Source organism: Pteropus alecto, unplaced genomic scaffold (assembly GCF_000325575.1).
Source record: "Pteropus alecto unplaced genomic scaffold, ASM32557v1 scaffold79, whole genome shotgun sequence".
NCBI lineage: Eukaryota > Metazoa > Chordata > Mammalia > Chiroptera > Pteropodidae > Pteropus > Pteropus alecto.
In genome coordinates, this window is record NW_006494612.1 from 3,662,360 (window position 1) to 3,680,917 (window position 18,558).

Genomic DNA, 18,558 nt, shown 5'->3' on the forward strand with positions numbered 1-18,558 from the left:
GAATTACCTAGTTCCAGATACCTACCCAAAAGGTTTTTTTTTTTTTTTCTTAATGACAATGCCATTATGTCCTACTACAGAACTATACATAACTATGATCTATGATATAGTGGATTCCTGAGTGGACTGTGGCATTATTATTGTAAAACTTTTTTTGAGTGTACAACAGAATTCCTTTTTTGAGAATATTGTGATTTTTCTAATATATGTCCTATATATCTACACCGATTTAGTTTTTTATATGACTACTATTTCCCTTTCCTAAACAGTGTTTTAATTCAGTAGTACTTGACCTGCCAAGATTTTCATTTTTTAAATAAATAAGTATAGATTCCAAAGATTTTAAAAACTTACAACTATAACTGTGTATATGTTGTGTACATATAGCTTTTGTGCAAATGGTTGCAGCATCATTTCTGGCTTTGAATTTTGCTTGGTTCAGTTTTTTCTACCAGGAAAAGCCAAAGCTAAAGAACATCAGAAGTCACAAAAGGTACAGAGCATCTGAGCCGATGATCATAACACACTAAGAAGTCGTCTTGTTGAACTACAGACAGGAAAGAGGCATGGGGTCCCATACTGGTCATTTATTGCTTTAAATTTATTTCATTACCATGTATAATTAGCATGTATAATTTGTTCTAAGGAACAAAACAAGAGTGAGACTGCTGAAGGCAGACACAGGGAAGCGCACAGGCAGCCCACTTCAGAAGGGGATCCCAGGGACCCGGGGGAGCGGCTGTTTTGTTGGTATGTCAGGGCTTTGGGTTACATCTTCAATTCCTATTCTATGGGTAAAAGTAAAAGCTTCTGATAAATAGTCATCATTTATAACAACAACAGGAGTAACCTTTTATTTTTTGAAAATGGCACTAAATTAGTAATTGTCTCCATTTCTGTAGCGAAAATATTTGAGCACTTACTGCTTGATGATACTATTTAGATCAGCAGTTCTCTGTCTGGATTTGCCAGATCTTTAAGGATTCTTCACAGAAGTAAGTTATTTTCCCCTTTCCAAAATGTCTAAGGAAAAGAAAGCCATTCATTCACCCCTGGATGGAGGTACATCTGTTAATAAAAATGTCAATTTTCTTTAGTTTTGTAGTCATTAATAAGATGCGATAGTAATAATGGTTATCGCATGGTCACCAGCCACTCAGACTGTCAGTTACAAGTATATCTAATAAGATAATAGAAAATCAAGTAATCCTTATTTTACATTTAAAATGTTTGGTAAACAGACCTTTTTTCACAGGAGGGTAGGAGAATAGCAAAAAGAGCCCAAGGTGGTAAAGGAGCTGGGAGGTTATCATCACGAAGTCTGCACTGGCTAATTTCCCTCCACTTTCCCTTGGCCACTCCCTTTCTTTCACCGAGGCATTCCAAGGGAGTCTCTGTCCTTGTCAACAACACATCTAACAGGAGGCCAGAAGAGGTCAGTGGAGAGCAGTGCCAGAGGGCTGGGCTCCAGTACATCTCAGGTCTCTACCCAAAAGAAGCGAAGAAGAGAATAAATCATTAAACTCATTTTTAAAAGAAATTTTGACACAAAGGTGGCTTTAAGGCTGTTGTAATGTTAACTTAAAAAGAAAAAAAGATTTGAACTAGAAAACAAAGAAATTCTCCTGCGTAGGTGTAAAATATGTTTTTACAGCAAATGTTTCTTGAAGAGGTCAATGACAGTAAAAATATTAATGCCTTGATATTGGCATACAACCCTATTTTCTCTAATAATCCATTATTTCTCAAAAAACATATGAGTTGCAGGTATATAATAATTCCCATTTAAATATACTCAATATTGATTATTTGTTTATGAGAAAAAAGCACTGATGAATAAGAACTGATTAAGTATTACAAAGTTCCCAGCTTCTAAATTAATTCTAAAATAGGAGAATAGAAAAGTTAAACATGTTGTTTTGAATGTTTTAAATACTTACAGGGAAGTATAAACTCAATAGAAGCCCTCCTGTGTTTTTATTTGTCTCTCTTAAGAACTTCCTTCACTGAAGGACCACCTATAAGGTACAGCACATAAAAGAGAGCCTTAGCTAGCCTTCACAGAGGAGCTACTTTCTCACCAAAATAAAGGTCATGGTCTGGGGCCTATTTATCGAGTATAAACTTGCAGTAGTGTATCAGACACAGAAAGAATGTGAACTACAAAATAATATGTAGTTCCTGACTTTAGGGGCTTTATGAATCTAAAAAGGGAAACAATAAAATTAAAGAATGCTAAGGAAAGACCTAATATAAGTGGATACATGCAACAGATTACGGTTACCTTGCCTACACCTCTAATTTTTCTGGAGGAAGATTAACTTCCACCCAAAATGCTACAACAAAATTTGTGTAAGCTACCTTTGAAAATAATGAGTTGCCTAATAATTACTACAGGTGTGTCAGAAAGAAAAACAGGTTTTGCAAAATTGAAACCATAAATTGAATTAAACTCTAATAATTTAGTACTATCCCATTTAAATTCCCTGACAATTAGGATTTTTCATCTAACTGCTTTTGTTTAACTATAATTGCTCTGGCCTACCTACAAAGAGAGATAAAAGTAAATTCCTATATTTTAAAGTTTGCATTGAATGATATAAAATTAAATACAGAAATGCATTTTAAGTGCAAAGTATCTTTCTACTATTGCCAGAAAACAACTAACAAAGGGGAGTTAAGTAATTTCACAGCCGTATTTTCTCACTATCCTTCATTGAGAACACAGTCGTTTGCATGGCATAATAAGCTGTAAATTATAAGCATTTTTACATAGCCTGCTGCAAAGAAAAGTCTGCCAGGTTTTTACTATATTGGATAGTGTTCAAGTGATTAACTACAGCTTTGGAAATAAGGGGTGGAAACTTGTTTTGCGTCTCAGTTTGTTGGTTCTCCTTTGCACAGCCTCTAAAAATCCATTACATTATTATTTGCAGTGAATATGTTAAGTAATTACGGTAGGGTAATAGAAGCTCCATATTACTGTAGGATGTGAATTACCCATGGACAGCAGCAAATCTTGTAGGAACATAAATATCCAAGTATTTCCTTGAAACAGCGTCTCCAATGCGTATGAACGTAATGGTTTTCAACACCAAAATTTGTAGCACTGAGCATTTCTGGACTAATGACAAATGAAATACACTTAATTCTTTGTCTATAAGGGAAGCCCCATTCGACAGAACATTTGGGGTACAAGTCTATTTAAAAGAAATGGTTCCTGGATAAAAGAAATATAGAGCTATCTGTATTCCCCAATGGATAAAGAATAAATTTGTGAAAGGAAATGTGCAGGAAAAGATATAGCCTGAAAATGTAAAAGTTTTTTTTTTTTTTTAAATTATATAGAGCACTAACATGATCCATATCCAACCTTAAAACTAAGAGAAATTTTGTCTCGATAAATTAACAATAATTCATGGAGCACTCAGACCTACCACAGTGCTAGGGTTTGGGAGGTCAAAGAAAAAGTCTAGAACCCGGTTTCTCTTCACTATACAATTCAATACCATGAAACATAAAGATTGTGCTCAGTGCTGAGGAAGTCAAGATGAGTAAGAAAGTCGATTTAGGGTACCCTCATCCAGAGTACTCTAATCTACAGTAATGGAGAGAGCATGGATACTATGGTCAAATCTCAACTCTGCCATTTACCTGCACTACATGCTTGATTAAGTTATTAAATTTCTCTAAGCTTGTTACTCCCCCCTCTCAAAAAAGGCAATTTTTATTAACCAATGTTATAAGGATTAAATGAGTTAATATGTATAAAGCACATGGAACAGTACCAGATATATAGAATACTTGCTATGTGTTAGCTATAGTAATGATTATTTTTCCATATTTCTCAGTCAGTTTTGCACATAGCAAGTGCTCAACAAATGTTTGTTGAATGAGTGAACCAGTCAACAAGTGATGAAAAAAATCTAATAGAAGGATAAGAGGTATACGAATTACTATGAGATAGACAAGAAGTGCCTCAAAGGCGCAAAATGTAATAAAAGGCTAAGTGGCGGGAGAGGTACTGGGTTGGAAGATGACTAAAGAAAGGCTCTTACCTCTAGAATGTATCATCTAGTGAAAAAACATATACATAAATCAGTCATTACAAAAAAAATTATTAAATGTTCTAGAAATTCACAGAATATTTCCTCTAGGTTCTGGCTCTCATTGAGCCCTGGCTTTTTCTGGGGTATGAAATCCCTGCATCTTCGTAAGTGGATATACTTCATCACCTACAAACCACAAACAGGATTGGAGAGGTGAGAACCAGTGTTCTCACTGTTTCCTCACCATCTTGAGAAAACCACTGTTTCTTTGAAGCAATTCTACTTTCTGCCATCATTCCTCTTCTCTGTCTCTCTGTATTCACTGAAGTCTTTGTCATTTTGCTCAGTTTTGTTTTCTCCTGGTTGACTTCAATCACATGAGCTGTCCACCCTGTAGGTTCTCAATCTACTCAATTATTTCAACTCCGCACTCTGGAACAACTGGAACTTACCATTCAGAACTGTTCTACCCTGAAATGTTCAATTCAAATATCCTACTTTCTATCTACAACCTCCTAACCCCTCAGCTCTCTCACGGCATTACTACATCTATGCTGATAATAAGAATCATCATGACCTCCAGTCCTTAATCACTATTTTCTCCTTAATTTTGGACTCCCTCAGTCTCACTTCCTTCCTGATTGAGCCTAAACAATTATATTAAGTCAACCATTCCTTTGCACATAGCCTTTTTTAGTGAGCAAAGAAAAACCATGATCATACTTTTATTTTCTTGCCTTCTTACTCTAGGGCTGCTAGGAACTGTCTGTTGCTGTGCTCAGGGATTTGTATTTAATTCTGTAGGGAACACAACACCACTGAAGAATTAAGTATATGTTACTCCACTTAAAAACTTTAAAACTTGAGCAAAAGAGAAGGGAATGAGAAAACCTTAATAATAGAAAATGGTGACTCGAGATGCCAGTAACAACAGAGAAGAAGGATGCAAAGGTTAGAAATAACCAACCTGAGAATACACTCTCTTTGTGTCTGTTACCACCATCACTCAGCTACACAGTCCAGGAGTGAGAAGAAAAGTCCATGAGACTAGTGAAGAAGGCATTCTTCAGGCACTAAGTCCCCTTACTTGCCAGTTCTCTACTGTCATTTTATGTGAGAGGTATTTAGGACTATTTGTCTTTAGTGAAACAAAGGGCTGTCAGTGGACATGAGTGGACTATTGACCCAACAGTGAATATGGTTATAGTTCTTAGAAGTTAAGTTCCAAAAACAGAGTTTTAGAAATGAAATTGCATCAGTAGTGTTAGAAGGCTACTAGATGCATAAATTGTTTCTTTACCTTGTCACTTGAGGTCGAAGAATATTTCTTATCAATATTTGTATTTCCCTCAATTCTTAGCCCTGTGCCTTGCAAGAGGAGGTGGTTAGGATGTGATATATTGGACCACACACTACTCGAACTTAACTGGATATATGCCCTGTTAGTTAGGCTCCCTGACTTGAAGCCCATTATTATCCCCATCTTAAACATGAGTAATTACACAGAGTGATTAAGCCTCTTGCTTAAGGTCACATAACTAGTCAGTTACAGATTTGAGACAAGAGCCCAGGTCTCTGGCCCTTCACCCATGTCTCTATTATGCCCCATTCTTTACCACTGGGGGTGCCTTGAGTTTGGGTTCAAAAGATCAGCATTAAGTCATGAAGCTATTAAGCAAACTTTGCCATTAAACATTTTAAGTGACTGCAAGTCTTCTGCTGCATAGAACTAATATTTTACTACGACTGTCAAGAATTAAGCACTGTTTAAAATGCAGAATTAGACACTGGACATTATCTTTGACTGTGGCTTCTTACTAGTCAACATATAGCTCTTCTTTAAGAAAAAGATTTAAACTTCTTCACCACTAACAAAACAATTTATATAGCTTGGATTTTTTATTTTTTATTTTATTTTTTTTGCTATGATGTAGTCAGGCAAGCTAATCTATAGCAAGATATTTATATACAATAAACTAACTCTTAGCTGAGTAATTAGTAGTCGAGCCCACCTACTTTTTGTGGTTAATTATACTTGTTTTTGTAAGAGGCTGTTCTTATTTTGTGTTTTTCCAACAGCTCTGGTAATGACTTCTGATGTACAGTACGTTAAACATAAAGAGTCTTCCCCTTTCTTGTTCAACATATAATTGCTGCAATTGTTCATGCTGTGTAAGTTGAAAATAACAATAAAAAGTTAATGAAGAAAATAAGTACTGGTTGTAATGAATTAGTAATATTATTAGATTTGTATCTGGAGTTTATTTTTATTGTTGTAAGTAGAATACAATCAATAGGGATATATAATCAAACTGCACACACTTCCATCTCTTGAGATCGCTCTGAAAAGGACCTGAGATATCTTTACCCTCAAAAGCCTACTCTAAATTCAATTATTCAGCATAATCATTTTAAATTACTGTCAATAAGCACTTCTCATTTTCCAGGTTCTTGTAGTACAATAAGATATATTTCTTAAATAGGTTTCCATTTCTTTATAAGTACGATATATAACTTTCTTTTAATTTTCAAGTTAATTTTAATTATATAAAGTAATATGAGTAGATTCTCTTTATTAAAAAAATTGAAATATTACAAATAAAATCCCCTTTGACTATTCCCTTATACCTATCCCCAAACATTCCCCCTCCTTACTTCCCCCAACCACTGTTATTATCAGGTAGGTAAGGTTTCAGCTACTCTTTTCTAAAGCATTTGTTTACATGTCATCATTTAAAGAAAAAGTAACAGTTTCTTTTAATGCTATATATTTCAATATTGTTTCACATTAATATAATTGACCCCTAAGTAAGTAATATAATCTACATGTTCCTACTTAAGTCTCATTTCTTAAGGGGCTTTTTGAGTTGGTCAATTCCCAAGGGAAATGCAGTTTGTTAATTTTGTTTGGCATTTTTAAGTGCTAGACAAATCCTAATGTGTGGCATGAAGGTGAGAATTGATAGTTACAACCTATTGTTACTATAATTAGAAATCATCAGAAGCTAATTAGTACATTAAAATGATAAATTATGAACTAAAATATCTGTACTGAGACCAATTCCCTAAATTTACAGATTAAAACACTTCCAAACTTGCTTCTTTCACAGCTTTTAATATTCTCCATCTCTCTTCTTAAATTAAGATTTCATGTTTCAAAATATTCTACAACCACTTTTCTAATAACAGCACACAAAGTCTGACTCAGATCAGTAATTTTATTGATATTTTCTAGATTTAACTTATAACTATGTTTATAATGCTTTTTCTGTGATAGTTCTTGAAGCTCAACAATTACCTTAGCATGTATATCATTAATTAAACTTTAATCAATTGAATTAATACACTGAGTTGAAAAAGAATTAGCACAGTTACCAAGAAATTGATTGTATCTATTTTAACATGGATGGTAAACCTAAGAAAGCTAATCTAGAGATATCATTTTGCTCCACTTCTGCTGTATTTAAAAAAAAAAATCTATAGTTTATGCATGTTCATAAAATATTTGATCTTGTCAAAGAGAGCAAAAGATAGAAGTTCAGGTCAGCTCAGGGACTCTAAAGCTCTCACTCTAATAACAGGACTAGGCTAACTACCTTCACATTCAGCAAGTTTTTACCAGTTTTAAGAAGTATAAATTAGTAAAACATGTATACAGTTAAAAATACTTCAGACCACTGAAGAGGACATAAAATGAACAGTTAAAGTCTTTCATCCCATTTATCCCCACCAGCTGCCCCTCCCCAAAGGTGACCACTATAAACAGCTCTCTGTGTCTCCTTTGGAGCATTTTTCCATGCATATAAAAATCTACTGCCCATCCACTCAAACTCAATGGGATCAAACCATACTGTTTCTGTATCTTGCTTTTTTCACATGATTCTTTGAGATCATTCCAGATCAGCTTATATAGATCTCCCTAATTCTTTTAAACAGACATTTGATATTCCCTTGCATCATTAACAACATATACTGGTCAGTCAAGGACTCTTTGATTAATTTTTTTTTTTTTTGGTGTTGTTGTTCTGTCAAACTATGCTACAAAGAGCATTATTATACATACATACATCTTTCAGCATTTATGTTAATATATCAGCATGCAATATTGCTAAATCAAAGGGTAGCTGGATTAAAATAAAATTTATAGCTATTATCAAATTACTCTCTAAGCAACTATACCAATTAACGTCCCTACTAACAAAGCATTCAAATGTCTACTTCCTTGCACACTCACAAACACTGGGTATCAAACTTTTTAATCCTTGCCAATCTGACAGGGGAAAACTGATTTTGTTTTAATTTGCCCGTTATGATGAAGTCCAGCCTTTCTCCCTTTTGTTTACTAACCCCCTAGGAGTCTTCTTCACTGAACAGCCTGTTCATATCTTCTACTCACGTTTATTTTGCACTTCCTTCTTCCTAATTTCTTCTTCATATTCTTTTAAGATCCTCAATTGATTGGTTTACTAAAACTTTGCCCTTTGTCATGTATGCTGCAAATATTTTTGTAATTTTAGCAATTAGCTTTGACTGTATGGGAATTTTATTCCATTAAAGACGTATCTTTTATGTAGTCAAATGTGTTAATTTTCTTGTCTATAGGTTCAGCATTTTGGAACCTTTTAGGAAGGTCTTCCTTGCTTCAAGATTTAATAATAATTATTACATTATTATTATTATTATTATTATTATTATTATGCCATGATCAATTAGTCAATGGCTGCCATCTATGTGCTAGGAACACACTGAATGCTAGGGTAATATGGGGAAAATAGATGGTCTAAACTATGTTTAAATATAGCACATAGAGCACACAGTCTTCTCTTATGAGTATTATAAATAAATACAAAAAAAATAGAAAAATGCTCATAATTTTATTCTTATTCATCATCTCACCTGCCACCCAGAAGGAACACTGTCACTGTGCTGGTCCTCTAGCGGCAACTCACTTTCCTCCCTCTGCAAATGGAGTCGAGGGCAACACAAACTCAGAAGAGTCTAAAACCTATTAGTAAAATTCAAGCCATATAGATACCAGAATGGAAGCTGTAGGTAAAGAGGTGAGTACATAAAATGTAGTAAAAGAAGAAATAGGTTAAAATATGAAAAAAAAAGTTAGGTTTTTTAAAAAAAAATTACTAGATATTCTGCAATGTTATTTATGCTGTTATTTTTTGTTTCATTGTGATATTCCACTAAAACTTTTTTCCTTCTTTAAATGACACATTATGTATTGCTTTACATAATAACTAGTGAAAAAATTAAGACTGTTCCATGAAGAGTGCTGTAGAGTCAGATTATAGCTCATATCCTAAATTAGAGGTTGAAAAAAAAAATAATAAGATACAGTCAGTCACTGTCAGACATAGTCAATGTCAAACTACTCTAAAAGGCACATACTGTAAAACATGTGATTCAAATATTTATTTTGGTCTAGAACACTTATGTTAACAGAAGTTTCAGTCATCCGAAGATTTAAATGGATACTATGTCCAAGATACTAGTGAGATATAAAGATGTATAAAGCTGGGAAATGGTAGTCTAGCTGGATATTCAGGAAGAAAAGAAAATGTGTTTGGCAAACTTGTTTCAATCTCTTCTACCAAAGTTAACAAGAGGTGCTGAGAAATTTCAGGCAATGAAGGTAGTGAAAATAGGTCGTCTGTTTATAACTGCTAGTTAGATGAGAAAGAACTGTGTCAATTCTTGCTAAAACAACAGAAAGATGAACTATTAGTCAAAAAATTCACCTAAATTTCTTTAAATGTAATGTTACATTATTCATGTTATATTAGAGAAGTCTATACTTTGAAATTTTATGTTTTATAGATTGTAATGATTTATTTTTTTGTACACAAAATGAAAGTATCCTAGTATTAACAGAACAGGAAGTTATAAACCTATTTTCTCAGGAGTGGCTAGAGATACTTTTAAACTAAATTTAGTAATTTTATTGACTGATTATCTTTGTAACCAATTATTTTAAAGTCAAGATTGATGGAATAAACCTAATGCCCCATAGTCTTCTTGGCAAAAGGCTATAGTAGATGTTTATAGTGTATTTTTATAAATGTGGTTCTCATACCTGTTTTTCAAAATGTAGTTATTACATCTTAGCCTAAATTTTGCCTCTCTTGGCCATGGAAGTTAACTAGACATATCCACAAGTTCTACCCATCAGTTATAGCCTTAGGCCAAACAAAAGAGGTCACTTAACACACTTTTGGTCCCTTAGGTAATTTACTCAGGTTCCATTATCTGACATCAAAGTCAAGTTTACGAGAGAAAAACAGCAACAATGTAAATCCCAGTAGTCTGGAGGTGAATTTAAAAAGCTCCCAAGTCAGTACTTTCCTCAAATGTTAAATAATTCACTGTGACATTATAGATACAAGCCTCCAGCAAAAGTTACACTTGAACAATTAAGGAAGCAGGAGCCAAACGAATGACTTCAGGGATAGAGAAACAAATTAATGGTTTCTCATAGGACTATGCCAAATTACGTTTTCACATTAACAAGCGTGTATAACACCCAAGCATCACCAGTGACGTACTGCATCAAGTTTGATTATAGAAAATAGCTTGGAACCAGGATTATTCATTCCCAAAATGTAATTATGAATTCTATATACTTGGCTATTTATATTATTTGGAAATTTTTTATATTCATAATGTACTCTTTTGCAAAGTTCTTTTACAACTGGCTTACAACGACCATCTACCAAATGCATTATGTTCCTGTGAAGAATCAGAAAGTGATGCAGCTGTGTCTTAGAGGCTAGGTGAGAAATTCGAAACACCAGATCACATCACAGTGCACTGTGTGCCTTTAGATAAGAGCACCTGCACAGCAGAAAGGGTACACACTTTAGAGTAAAACCAGGGTTTAAATGCTATTCTATCACTTCCTACCTAGAGGATTTTAGACAAGACTTAATCTCAGTATCAGTTTATATTTCTGTAAAATGGAGATGATTCAGTTATGCCAACAAATATTTACTAAATATCTATTATGTGTCAAAGAGTGCTTTGCATGGGTTATTCTAAGATTAGAGATACTAAAACATAGCTGGTGTTCATTAGAGGTACGTATGGTTACCCAATTGCAAGAGCGGATGACCTAATAAAACAGAGTCAAAATCAGCAGACTGAAAACCAAGGGAGTTTCTAACAGGAAAGTGATACATGGGATACAACGTGATGTGAGGTCCATCTGCTTTCCAGGGATTAACAGGTTATTGGTATTTTCATTATGAATCTTTATGTGTTTTCTCTAGTTATTTCAATTAAACTCAATCAAGTGCTTTCTACAAAATTTATAAGGTAAAGTTTTGAGCTCAAATTCCAAAAGGTTGGGAGAAGGATATAGATGTATTAAAGATTTGCCAAGTTGCTTTCAATTCAGAAGTTTTTCAAAGACATCCTTACAAGAAGACCTTTTTTTTTTGTATATTAGTTTGATGGCTAGTCTAATCTACAAATGAAATAAATTCTTTGAATCAGACTAGAAAATCAGAATGGAAACAAAAACCATGAAATTTGGAAGGAAGAAAACTATAGTTAGAGCCTCAACTTTCCTCATTTGCCAGTCATGCCACTTTGAAAAAGTCTCAAGATTTCTGAATCTCTGTTTTCTCAGGAGTAGAATGAGTTTCATAACAACTCTTATCTACAGAATTATTGTAAGGCTCAAATGAAATAACTGTCATAAAAATTACCAGTAACCTACAAAGTACGAAACAAATATAAATCATTTCAGAGTGAGTGGAAACTGAAAATGATCTCAAGATACATCTTCTAGTGAAGATATTTGTATGGATAAATGATAAAAGGTCTGCAAAAATTATCCTGGCTGGTCATTTGTAGCCACACAGTAATAATTTTGCTTGCTTGTTAATGAAGAAGGATCACTGGACTTCATAGCTGATAAGTAATAGTCATCACTAAGTATTATAGAAGAAAAAACATTTATGGATAAGGCCACTAAGAATAAAAAACAAATCTAAAATGTGGATGAATTTGTAAAATAAATCAATAAGATATGTTAACCATAAGTCAAAGTGTCTAGAAATGCCTCTTTTTGTGAGGAAAATTTCCTAGTCACCCATGTTTTTAGGATAATTTTAATTTCATGTGCCGAAGTCCACCTGCAGATTGTTATTTCTATGGAGGATTTAACACAGTGCCAAGTGTACTACTAAGATTAAATAAACTTATTGCTGATATGTTGTTACTAAAAAATATACAGTGATTTTTTTAAAACAAAAATGAAAATTTGAAGATTGTTTTATATGCAACAAAAATACATACTTATAAATTTTTTAATCTAAATGTGTGAGGTGTAAAACTTTCTTACTCTAGTAACTTTAGTAAAAACCTCTTCACCATAAAAATAAGCAAAATAAAAGATATAGCACTGAAGTAGATTACTTCTGCTAAAATGGTAATCACATTATTATTTTACAACCAGCTATTATTTTGAGTAGGTCTAAAAATCAAAAATCCTGGACTAAGTGACATAAAGATCTCTACAGAGATGCAATGATACTGTGATGGGGAAGGAAATGTAGTGATGAATAGAAATTTTTAAACATGCAAGTGTTTAACACAAATGTATAGGTAAATTTACCAGAGTGATGCATAGAGCAGCCGACTCTCAGATTTGTTAAGAACAATAAAACTCCACATTTTTAAACCTTACAAAATATTTTAATCCATCTTTGAATCGGAGAATGACAAAGTACTAAACAGTGATTTCTACTGCCACTGCTCAGTAAAAGAAAACACAATTTAGAGAGCAATGTCAAAAAAGTAATTTCTTCTTACCATGAATAGATCCCACTGACCATGTCATAGTTCTGACATGAATCATTCACGCTGCTGGGCCCAGCTGCTTTAGAAATAAGTAGCACCACCAAGCCCCTCAACTGGAGGTTATTCCGGCTGTCTTGAACAAACCCCCTGCCAACAAGTAAGGAAAGAAGATTAATACACCCTCATAAGGTCAGATCAAGTTAGCAAATTGCTGCAAATATGCCCATATTTCCAAAATCAGACAATGGAACTTATTGAAAAGAAACAGGATTCAGAGAAGAAAGAGCTAATAGGAGGAAGCAATGAATTCAGAAAACAACTAGAGAAACCCAAGGCTAGTTTTAAAAGTGACGATCTCAAATTATGAGACTTGATGATCTAGCTTCCTCCTCTTTCTGGTTTTCCCACTGTCTATACCCTACCTTGCAGTATTAACCATTTGCTCTGATAACAAGAGGAATCCATAGTTTTAAATTGCTTGTGGTAGTTGATAGCAACTGACATACAAACCAAGTGGCTGCGACGAAGAGATATTATTTGGTGATGGTGTTAAGGGGGAGTGATAACAAAATGATTTCTGTCTTCACAGGTAGAGAAGAAGCTGAGAGAATAAAAGGTTTAAACTTAATCCAAATGACTTAAAAATGTATTTGAGAAGTAAAATGGAAATGAATGTAGTGAGCAAATATCTTGCCTTTTCCTATTATTTATGCAAAGCATTATCTTTCTGGACAACAATAAGGCTTCAACTTAGAATGTCATAATTTTTCTTATGAGGATTGAAATTTTACAATTTTTACAATAACTAAAGCCAGGAGTACTTTCCAGGAATATATCGATTTTTTTTTTAAAGATTGCAAATATTTGTCATATAAAAACTAAATGGCATCATTCAAAAAAGAAAGAAAATTGTGGGCAATATATTGTAATAAATATTTAGAACAATATTCATGAGCACTAATCAAATAGATTATATTGCAGAACACATAAATAATATACAAATATAATTCTTGAATGTGGTGAAAAACATTAAAATGTTGTATTATAATACTTCATTGAATTCATAAGACTTCTTTGGTGAGTTTTGAACAAAGAACCAATAGAAGTTTTAAGTTAACTAAGCCAAAATTAATGAGTTAGTCCATTAGTTAAGAAAAAAAATCTTCACTCCTCATGCCTCTAACAGAAAATTTTAAAAGGGTCCCTTCTTACCCTTTCATTAGTTTCAAAATAAGAGAGATCTTCAAGCTCTCTGCAAAGTAAAAGTTATAGCTCTTTCTCTAATTATATTTTCTTCTCAATCTAGTAAGTGATCTTCAGCAAGCTGGAAGGGTTAATGATTTTTAAAAAGAAGTTCTAACTTCCTAGGAAAGGCAGTTAAATTAAGGTAATTAATGCTATGTCACAGTAGAAACAAATAATCATCAGAAATGCCCAAAGTTTTTTACTATGATGTAACAACCTACTTAAATCCTATAGACCCATGAACTGCAGGGAGGCTGGGAAGCATCCTATTTTAAAAGAAGAAAATGTAAAATGGGAGCTCTTTCTAAATTTTTTGCTTTAAACTACAAATTTTAACTTAGGCTACTAGATCTTTATTTATGTATTACCTTATTACCTAAGATGAATCTTTGTATTTTTCATTCTTGTAATATAATATTAAAGAGAAGATCTGAATAGGTTCTTAATTCGAGAAAGGGAAAAGAGGAGGCTGTGTGTGTGTGTGTGTGTGTGTGTGTGTTGGGGTTGAGTCTGGTTAGGGATGAAGGATATGATGACACAGTAAGAAATCTAAGAGGCTAACCTTGAGACAAGTCTGACAGAGTTTGGCTGATGAAACAGCCCTGGCAACATTTCTGGCAACACTTTCTTCAAACTTCTCAGAGATGAGATCTTTCAAAAGGGACACACATATATACTAACAATAACAACAATAATAACAACAGCTGCAGCAGCGGCAGCAAGAAACACTTATATAGTACTTTATATATGCCAGGAACTATTCTAAGCATTTTACTACATACTAACTAAATTAATTCCAAACAGCTCTAAGAGGAAAGTACCAAAATTATCCTGGTTTTACAGATTAAGAGAATGAGGCGCACTGAGATCAAGCAACTTGCCTAAGGTATCAGAGCTAGTAGGCATTAGAGCCTTGATAGAGCCAGGATTTGAACCCCAGCCAACTGGCTCTAAAGTCTACATACACTGGTAACTACTATTCTCTACTGACTCTTCATCTGCTTTATCTCATGTACAAAACTTTTGCGAAGTCAAACTAGAACAGTGCTGCTTTAGAACCAGATTTGAAAATCCTAACAGTCTCTAATTGTATGCCTCAGATTGCCACCTTTTCTATAAAATGAGATTAATAATGTCTACTTTCCATAGTCATTGTATGAAACAGGCAACATAGGTAAAGTATATAACACTGTGGAAGCACAAGGTAGTTGATCAAGTGATCAGAAACTTACATTCTCTTTCCTTATTACTTTTTTGCCATCTATTTATTTCTCAACTCCTATTTTCTCTTTCATCTACTTTGTTTTTCCTTAGATCTCTCAAAGTCTTCCCTACTGTACCAGCATATATAATTTCCTATAAATATTGTTCCCTTTTCTACCTCCAAAAATAACAAAAGTTAAGGAATTCTTCATCTCCCCCACCCCTACCCCTTAACATCATATATCATTGAAGCACGTGCCACTTTCAGAATGCATTAGTGAAAAGGCCAGGAAAAGAAACTATAGTGGACTGGTTAACAGAAATCAAGAGAGCAGTCAGAAAAGTACACCTTCTAACCATTAATTTTCACATAAGACAGTAGTTAACAACATAGAGAATAGATTAACAGCTTGAGTAAATTATATAATCATTTCCAAAACACCACTTCTTTAAATTCACTCCGTTAACACCCTTAAAAAGAAGTCCTAAGATAACCTGATAATGTCCACAGCTCAAAAATTAACTCACAACCAAAAGAGAACAAGAAATTTTTCTCTGAGCATAAAAAACCCCAGGGTTCTAAATTTACAGAGATATTATGTTTTATATACTCCAGGTCATACTTTACCTGGAACACTATGACTTATTCTCAGTGCCTCTTAAGGAGGCACTGACAAGCTAGAGCATATCCAAAAGATGGTGAAATCATATACTGCCACATGCTTGTCTGAAATAAACAAACGATGGATGCGAGCTTGGAGAACGGTGAAGGTGGTGATCTCAAATGCACTCAGTCAAAAATACAGTGAATGCTTACTATGTGTCAGGCACAGTGCCAAACAGAGGAATGACATGATGAGCCCTGGTGAACTGCGGTCTCCTTCTATGTGAAAAATACACTCTGGATTAAAAATCATAATAAAATGTGACATGAGCTACTTTAGGAGATGAACAAGGCCTGAGAGAGCACAGAGAAGGGCTAACTAACATAACTGGAAGTAATGAGCTGTGAAAGAGACCTCCCTGAGACCTAAAGGATGAGGAAGATGTAGCCAGGGGAGCTGAAGCAGGTAGAGGACATAAGACAAAAAAGTGTTCCAAAGAAGACACAGCCTATGTAAAGGTTTACAGGAGAAGGAGGAGGACACAGCTATTTCCAGAATCAATACAGCAGGAACATAGTGTGTGAACGGAAGAGTTGAGAGAAGTAAAGCTAAAGGAGTCCACGATGGCTGTCTATTAATTTGAAAGGGTCCATATGGATAGCTGACAGGCCCAGTGGGTATCACTTTAGAGAATGACTCATGGATAGAGAAAACAGTAGGCTAATTTTGGCTTAACATGAAGAAACCAAAAAAGAGTAGCCTCTGTTGATGCTGAGTCCCTTATTAATAGAGATGTTCAAGAAGCTTCAGAGCCTCTGACAACACATTAGAGAGAGCCTAGACTATTTGATATCAGAGCTTTTTTTATTATTCTATCATTTGTTATGATCTCACTTGACTACATTTAATTATCTAATATTCTATTATATATAATAGGTATAAAAATTGGAATGATCCTTTATTGTCACCCAAATGGCATAAGTAAAAGCAATATTTAATATTTTGTAATCTTTATCACCAAAGTTCTATAGAACTGTGTTTTTTAACTAATATAAACAAAAATTTATAACTCATTCATTCATTCAACTAATATAGACTGCACACCTTCCATACATCAGGCACCGTGGTAGATACAAATGCGATGGTGAGCAAAACTAGGCACAAAGCTTGTGGAGCTTACAATCTAGTGGAAGAGACTGGTAATAATGAAAGAATCACAAATAAAAATAAAATTATAGTAGCAATAAACGTCACAAAGAAAAAAGAGAGATGCTGTGAGAGTTTATAATTGGAGAACTAACCTAGCCCGTAAAGTCAGAGGTTTCCTTAGGAAGTGATAGACATAAAAGGGGGATGTGGGGAGGGAACAGGTAAAGGGAGGGTATCCGCAGCACAAGAACGAGCATATGCAAGGCTGAGAGCACTGTACAAAATGAGGCTAGAAGCAGACAGGGACAGGATCACAAAGGTCAAACGGGCCATGATAAGAGGTTAACTCTTTATCCAAAGAACAATGAGAAGCCACTGCAATATTTTAATAAGCAGCTAGTGACATAATCAGATATTTTTAAAAAATAAACCAAAAAAGAAAAAATATCCTCTATTGTCAGTAGAAAAACAACTTGGGTAGAAGGGGGAGGAGGAAAACAAGTGGATATGAGGAGACCAGTTAGGAGGCTTTTGCAGTAATCAATGAGAAATATGGGGTAGCTTAGTAGACAAAATAGAGATGGACTAAATCTAAAATAATATTTCAATTCAATTTGAATAGTTGTTGGAAACTACGTAGTCTTGGAAAACTAGCTCAAGTAGATATATCACTAATTTTAAATAATATCATCCTGAAAAATCTGTAAATTGCATTTTGGAGGGAAAACACTTGGCTCCTCCAAATTCTCCTCTAGATCTACAATAGATGAACAGTAAACATAAATATTCTAACAGCTATACAATTTCATGGAAATAAGGACTGAACGAATAGGTGAAACTTTGTGTGATGCAGTTTTTTATACTCTTCTCACATTACGGTTTCTATGGCTAACTGCAGTTCTCACTACATCATCATATCTTCCCACAACTATTAGTTAATTTCTTTTCCTTAACTTAATCCTAAAATATTTCAAATCTTCAAATCACAGCTGTGGTACATTTCCATATATCCTCTCACGTTCTATTTCTTAAACATATGTATTAAGCATAAGAGGTATACAAAGAAATAAGAGCTGTAATAAAAGAGCTATAATAATAGGTTCAAAAAATGGTTAAATTGAATAAGACAGGGAAAGATAGTAGAATAACAAAAGGCTGTCAGTATACACAGGAAGAAAGTCAATTGCTTCTTGTTAGAGGTGCCCCTCACAGTAGAGGTAGCATTCAGACCGAGTCTTAAAAGAGGGTCAAATTTCCCTGAACAGGGAATGGAGGTAGAAGCGAGGTGGGGTTATTGGAATGGAAAGAACGGTATCTTAGGAGAAAGATATAGGCTGTGCAGTGATGAGAAAGTGGAAGAACAGGGAGCAGGTTCAGGAATTGTGGGGCTATCTATTTGGACAATGTGTAAAGGTGAACAAGCCCAGAAAAACAAACCTAGAGAGCGAAGGGCCTTAAAGTCAAGTTTACAATTAGGATTTTATTCTGCAGGC

The 18,558-nt window shown here is 34.1% G+C and overlaps 1 protein-coding gene across 3 annotated transcripts in view; it reads right to left on the reverse strand.

The window, feature by feature from the left end:
• PDSS2 (decaprenyl diphosphate synthase subunit 2) overlaps positions 1-18,558 on the reverse strand; it is a 212,876-nt gene that overhangs the window by 115,459 nt on the left and 78,859 nt on the right. The window contains exon 2 of one of the 3 annotated variants that reach the window (XM_006926049.3): positions 12,876-13,010. The exons of 1 other annotated variant lie outside the window; for it this stretch is intronic. In XM_006926049.3, coding sequence (XP_006926111.2) covers positions 12,876-13,010 — 135 coding nt within the window. Of the gene's footprint in view, positions 1-1,243; positions 1,486-12,875; positions 13,011-18,558 lie in introns of those variants that run through there. One more of the 3 variants, XM_025042421.1, reaches the window with a different exon arrangement.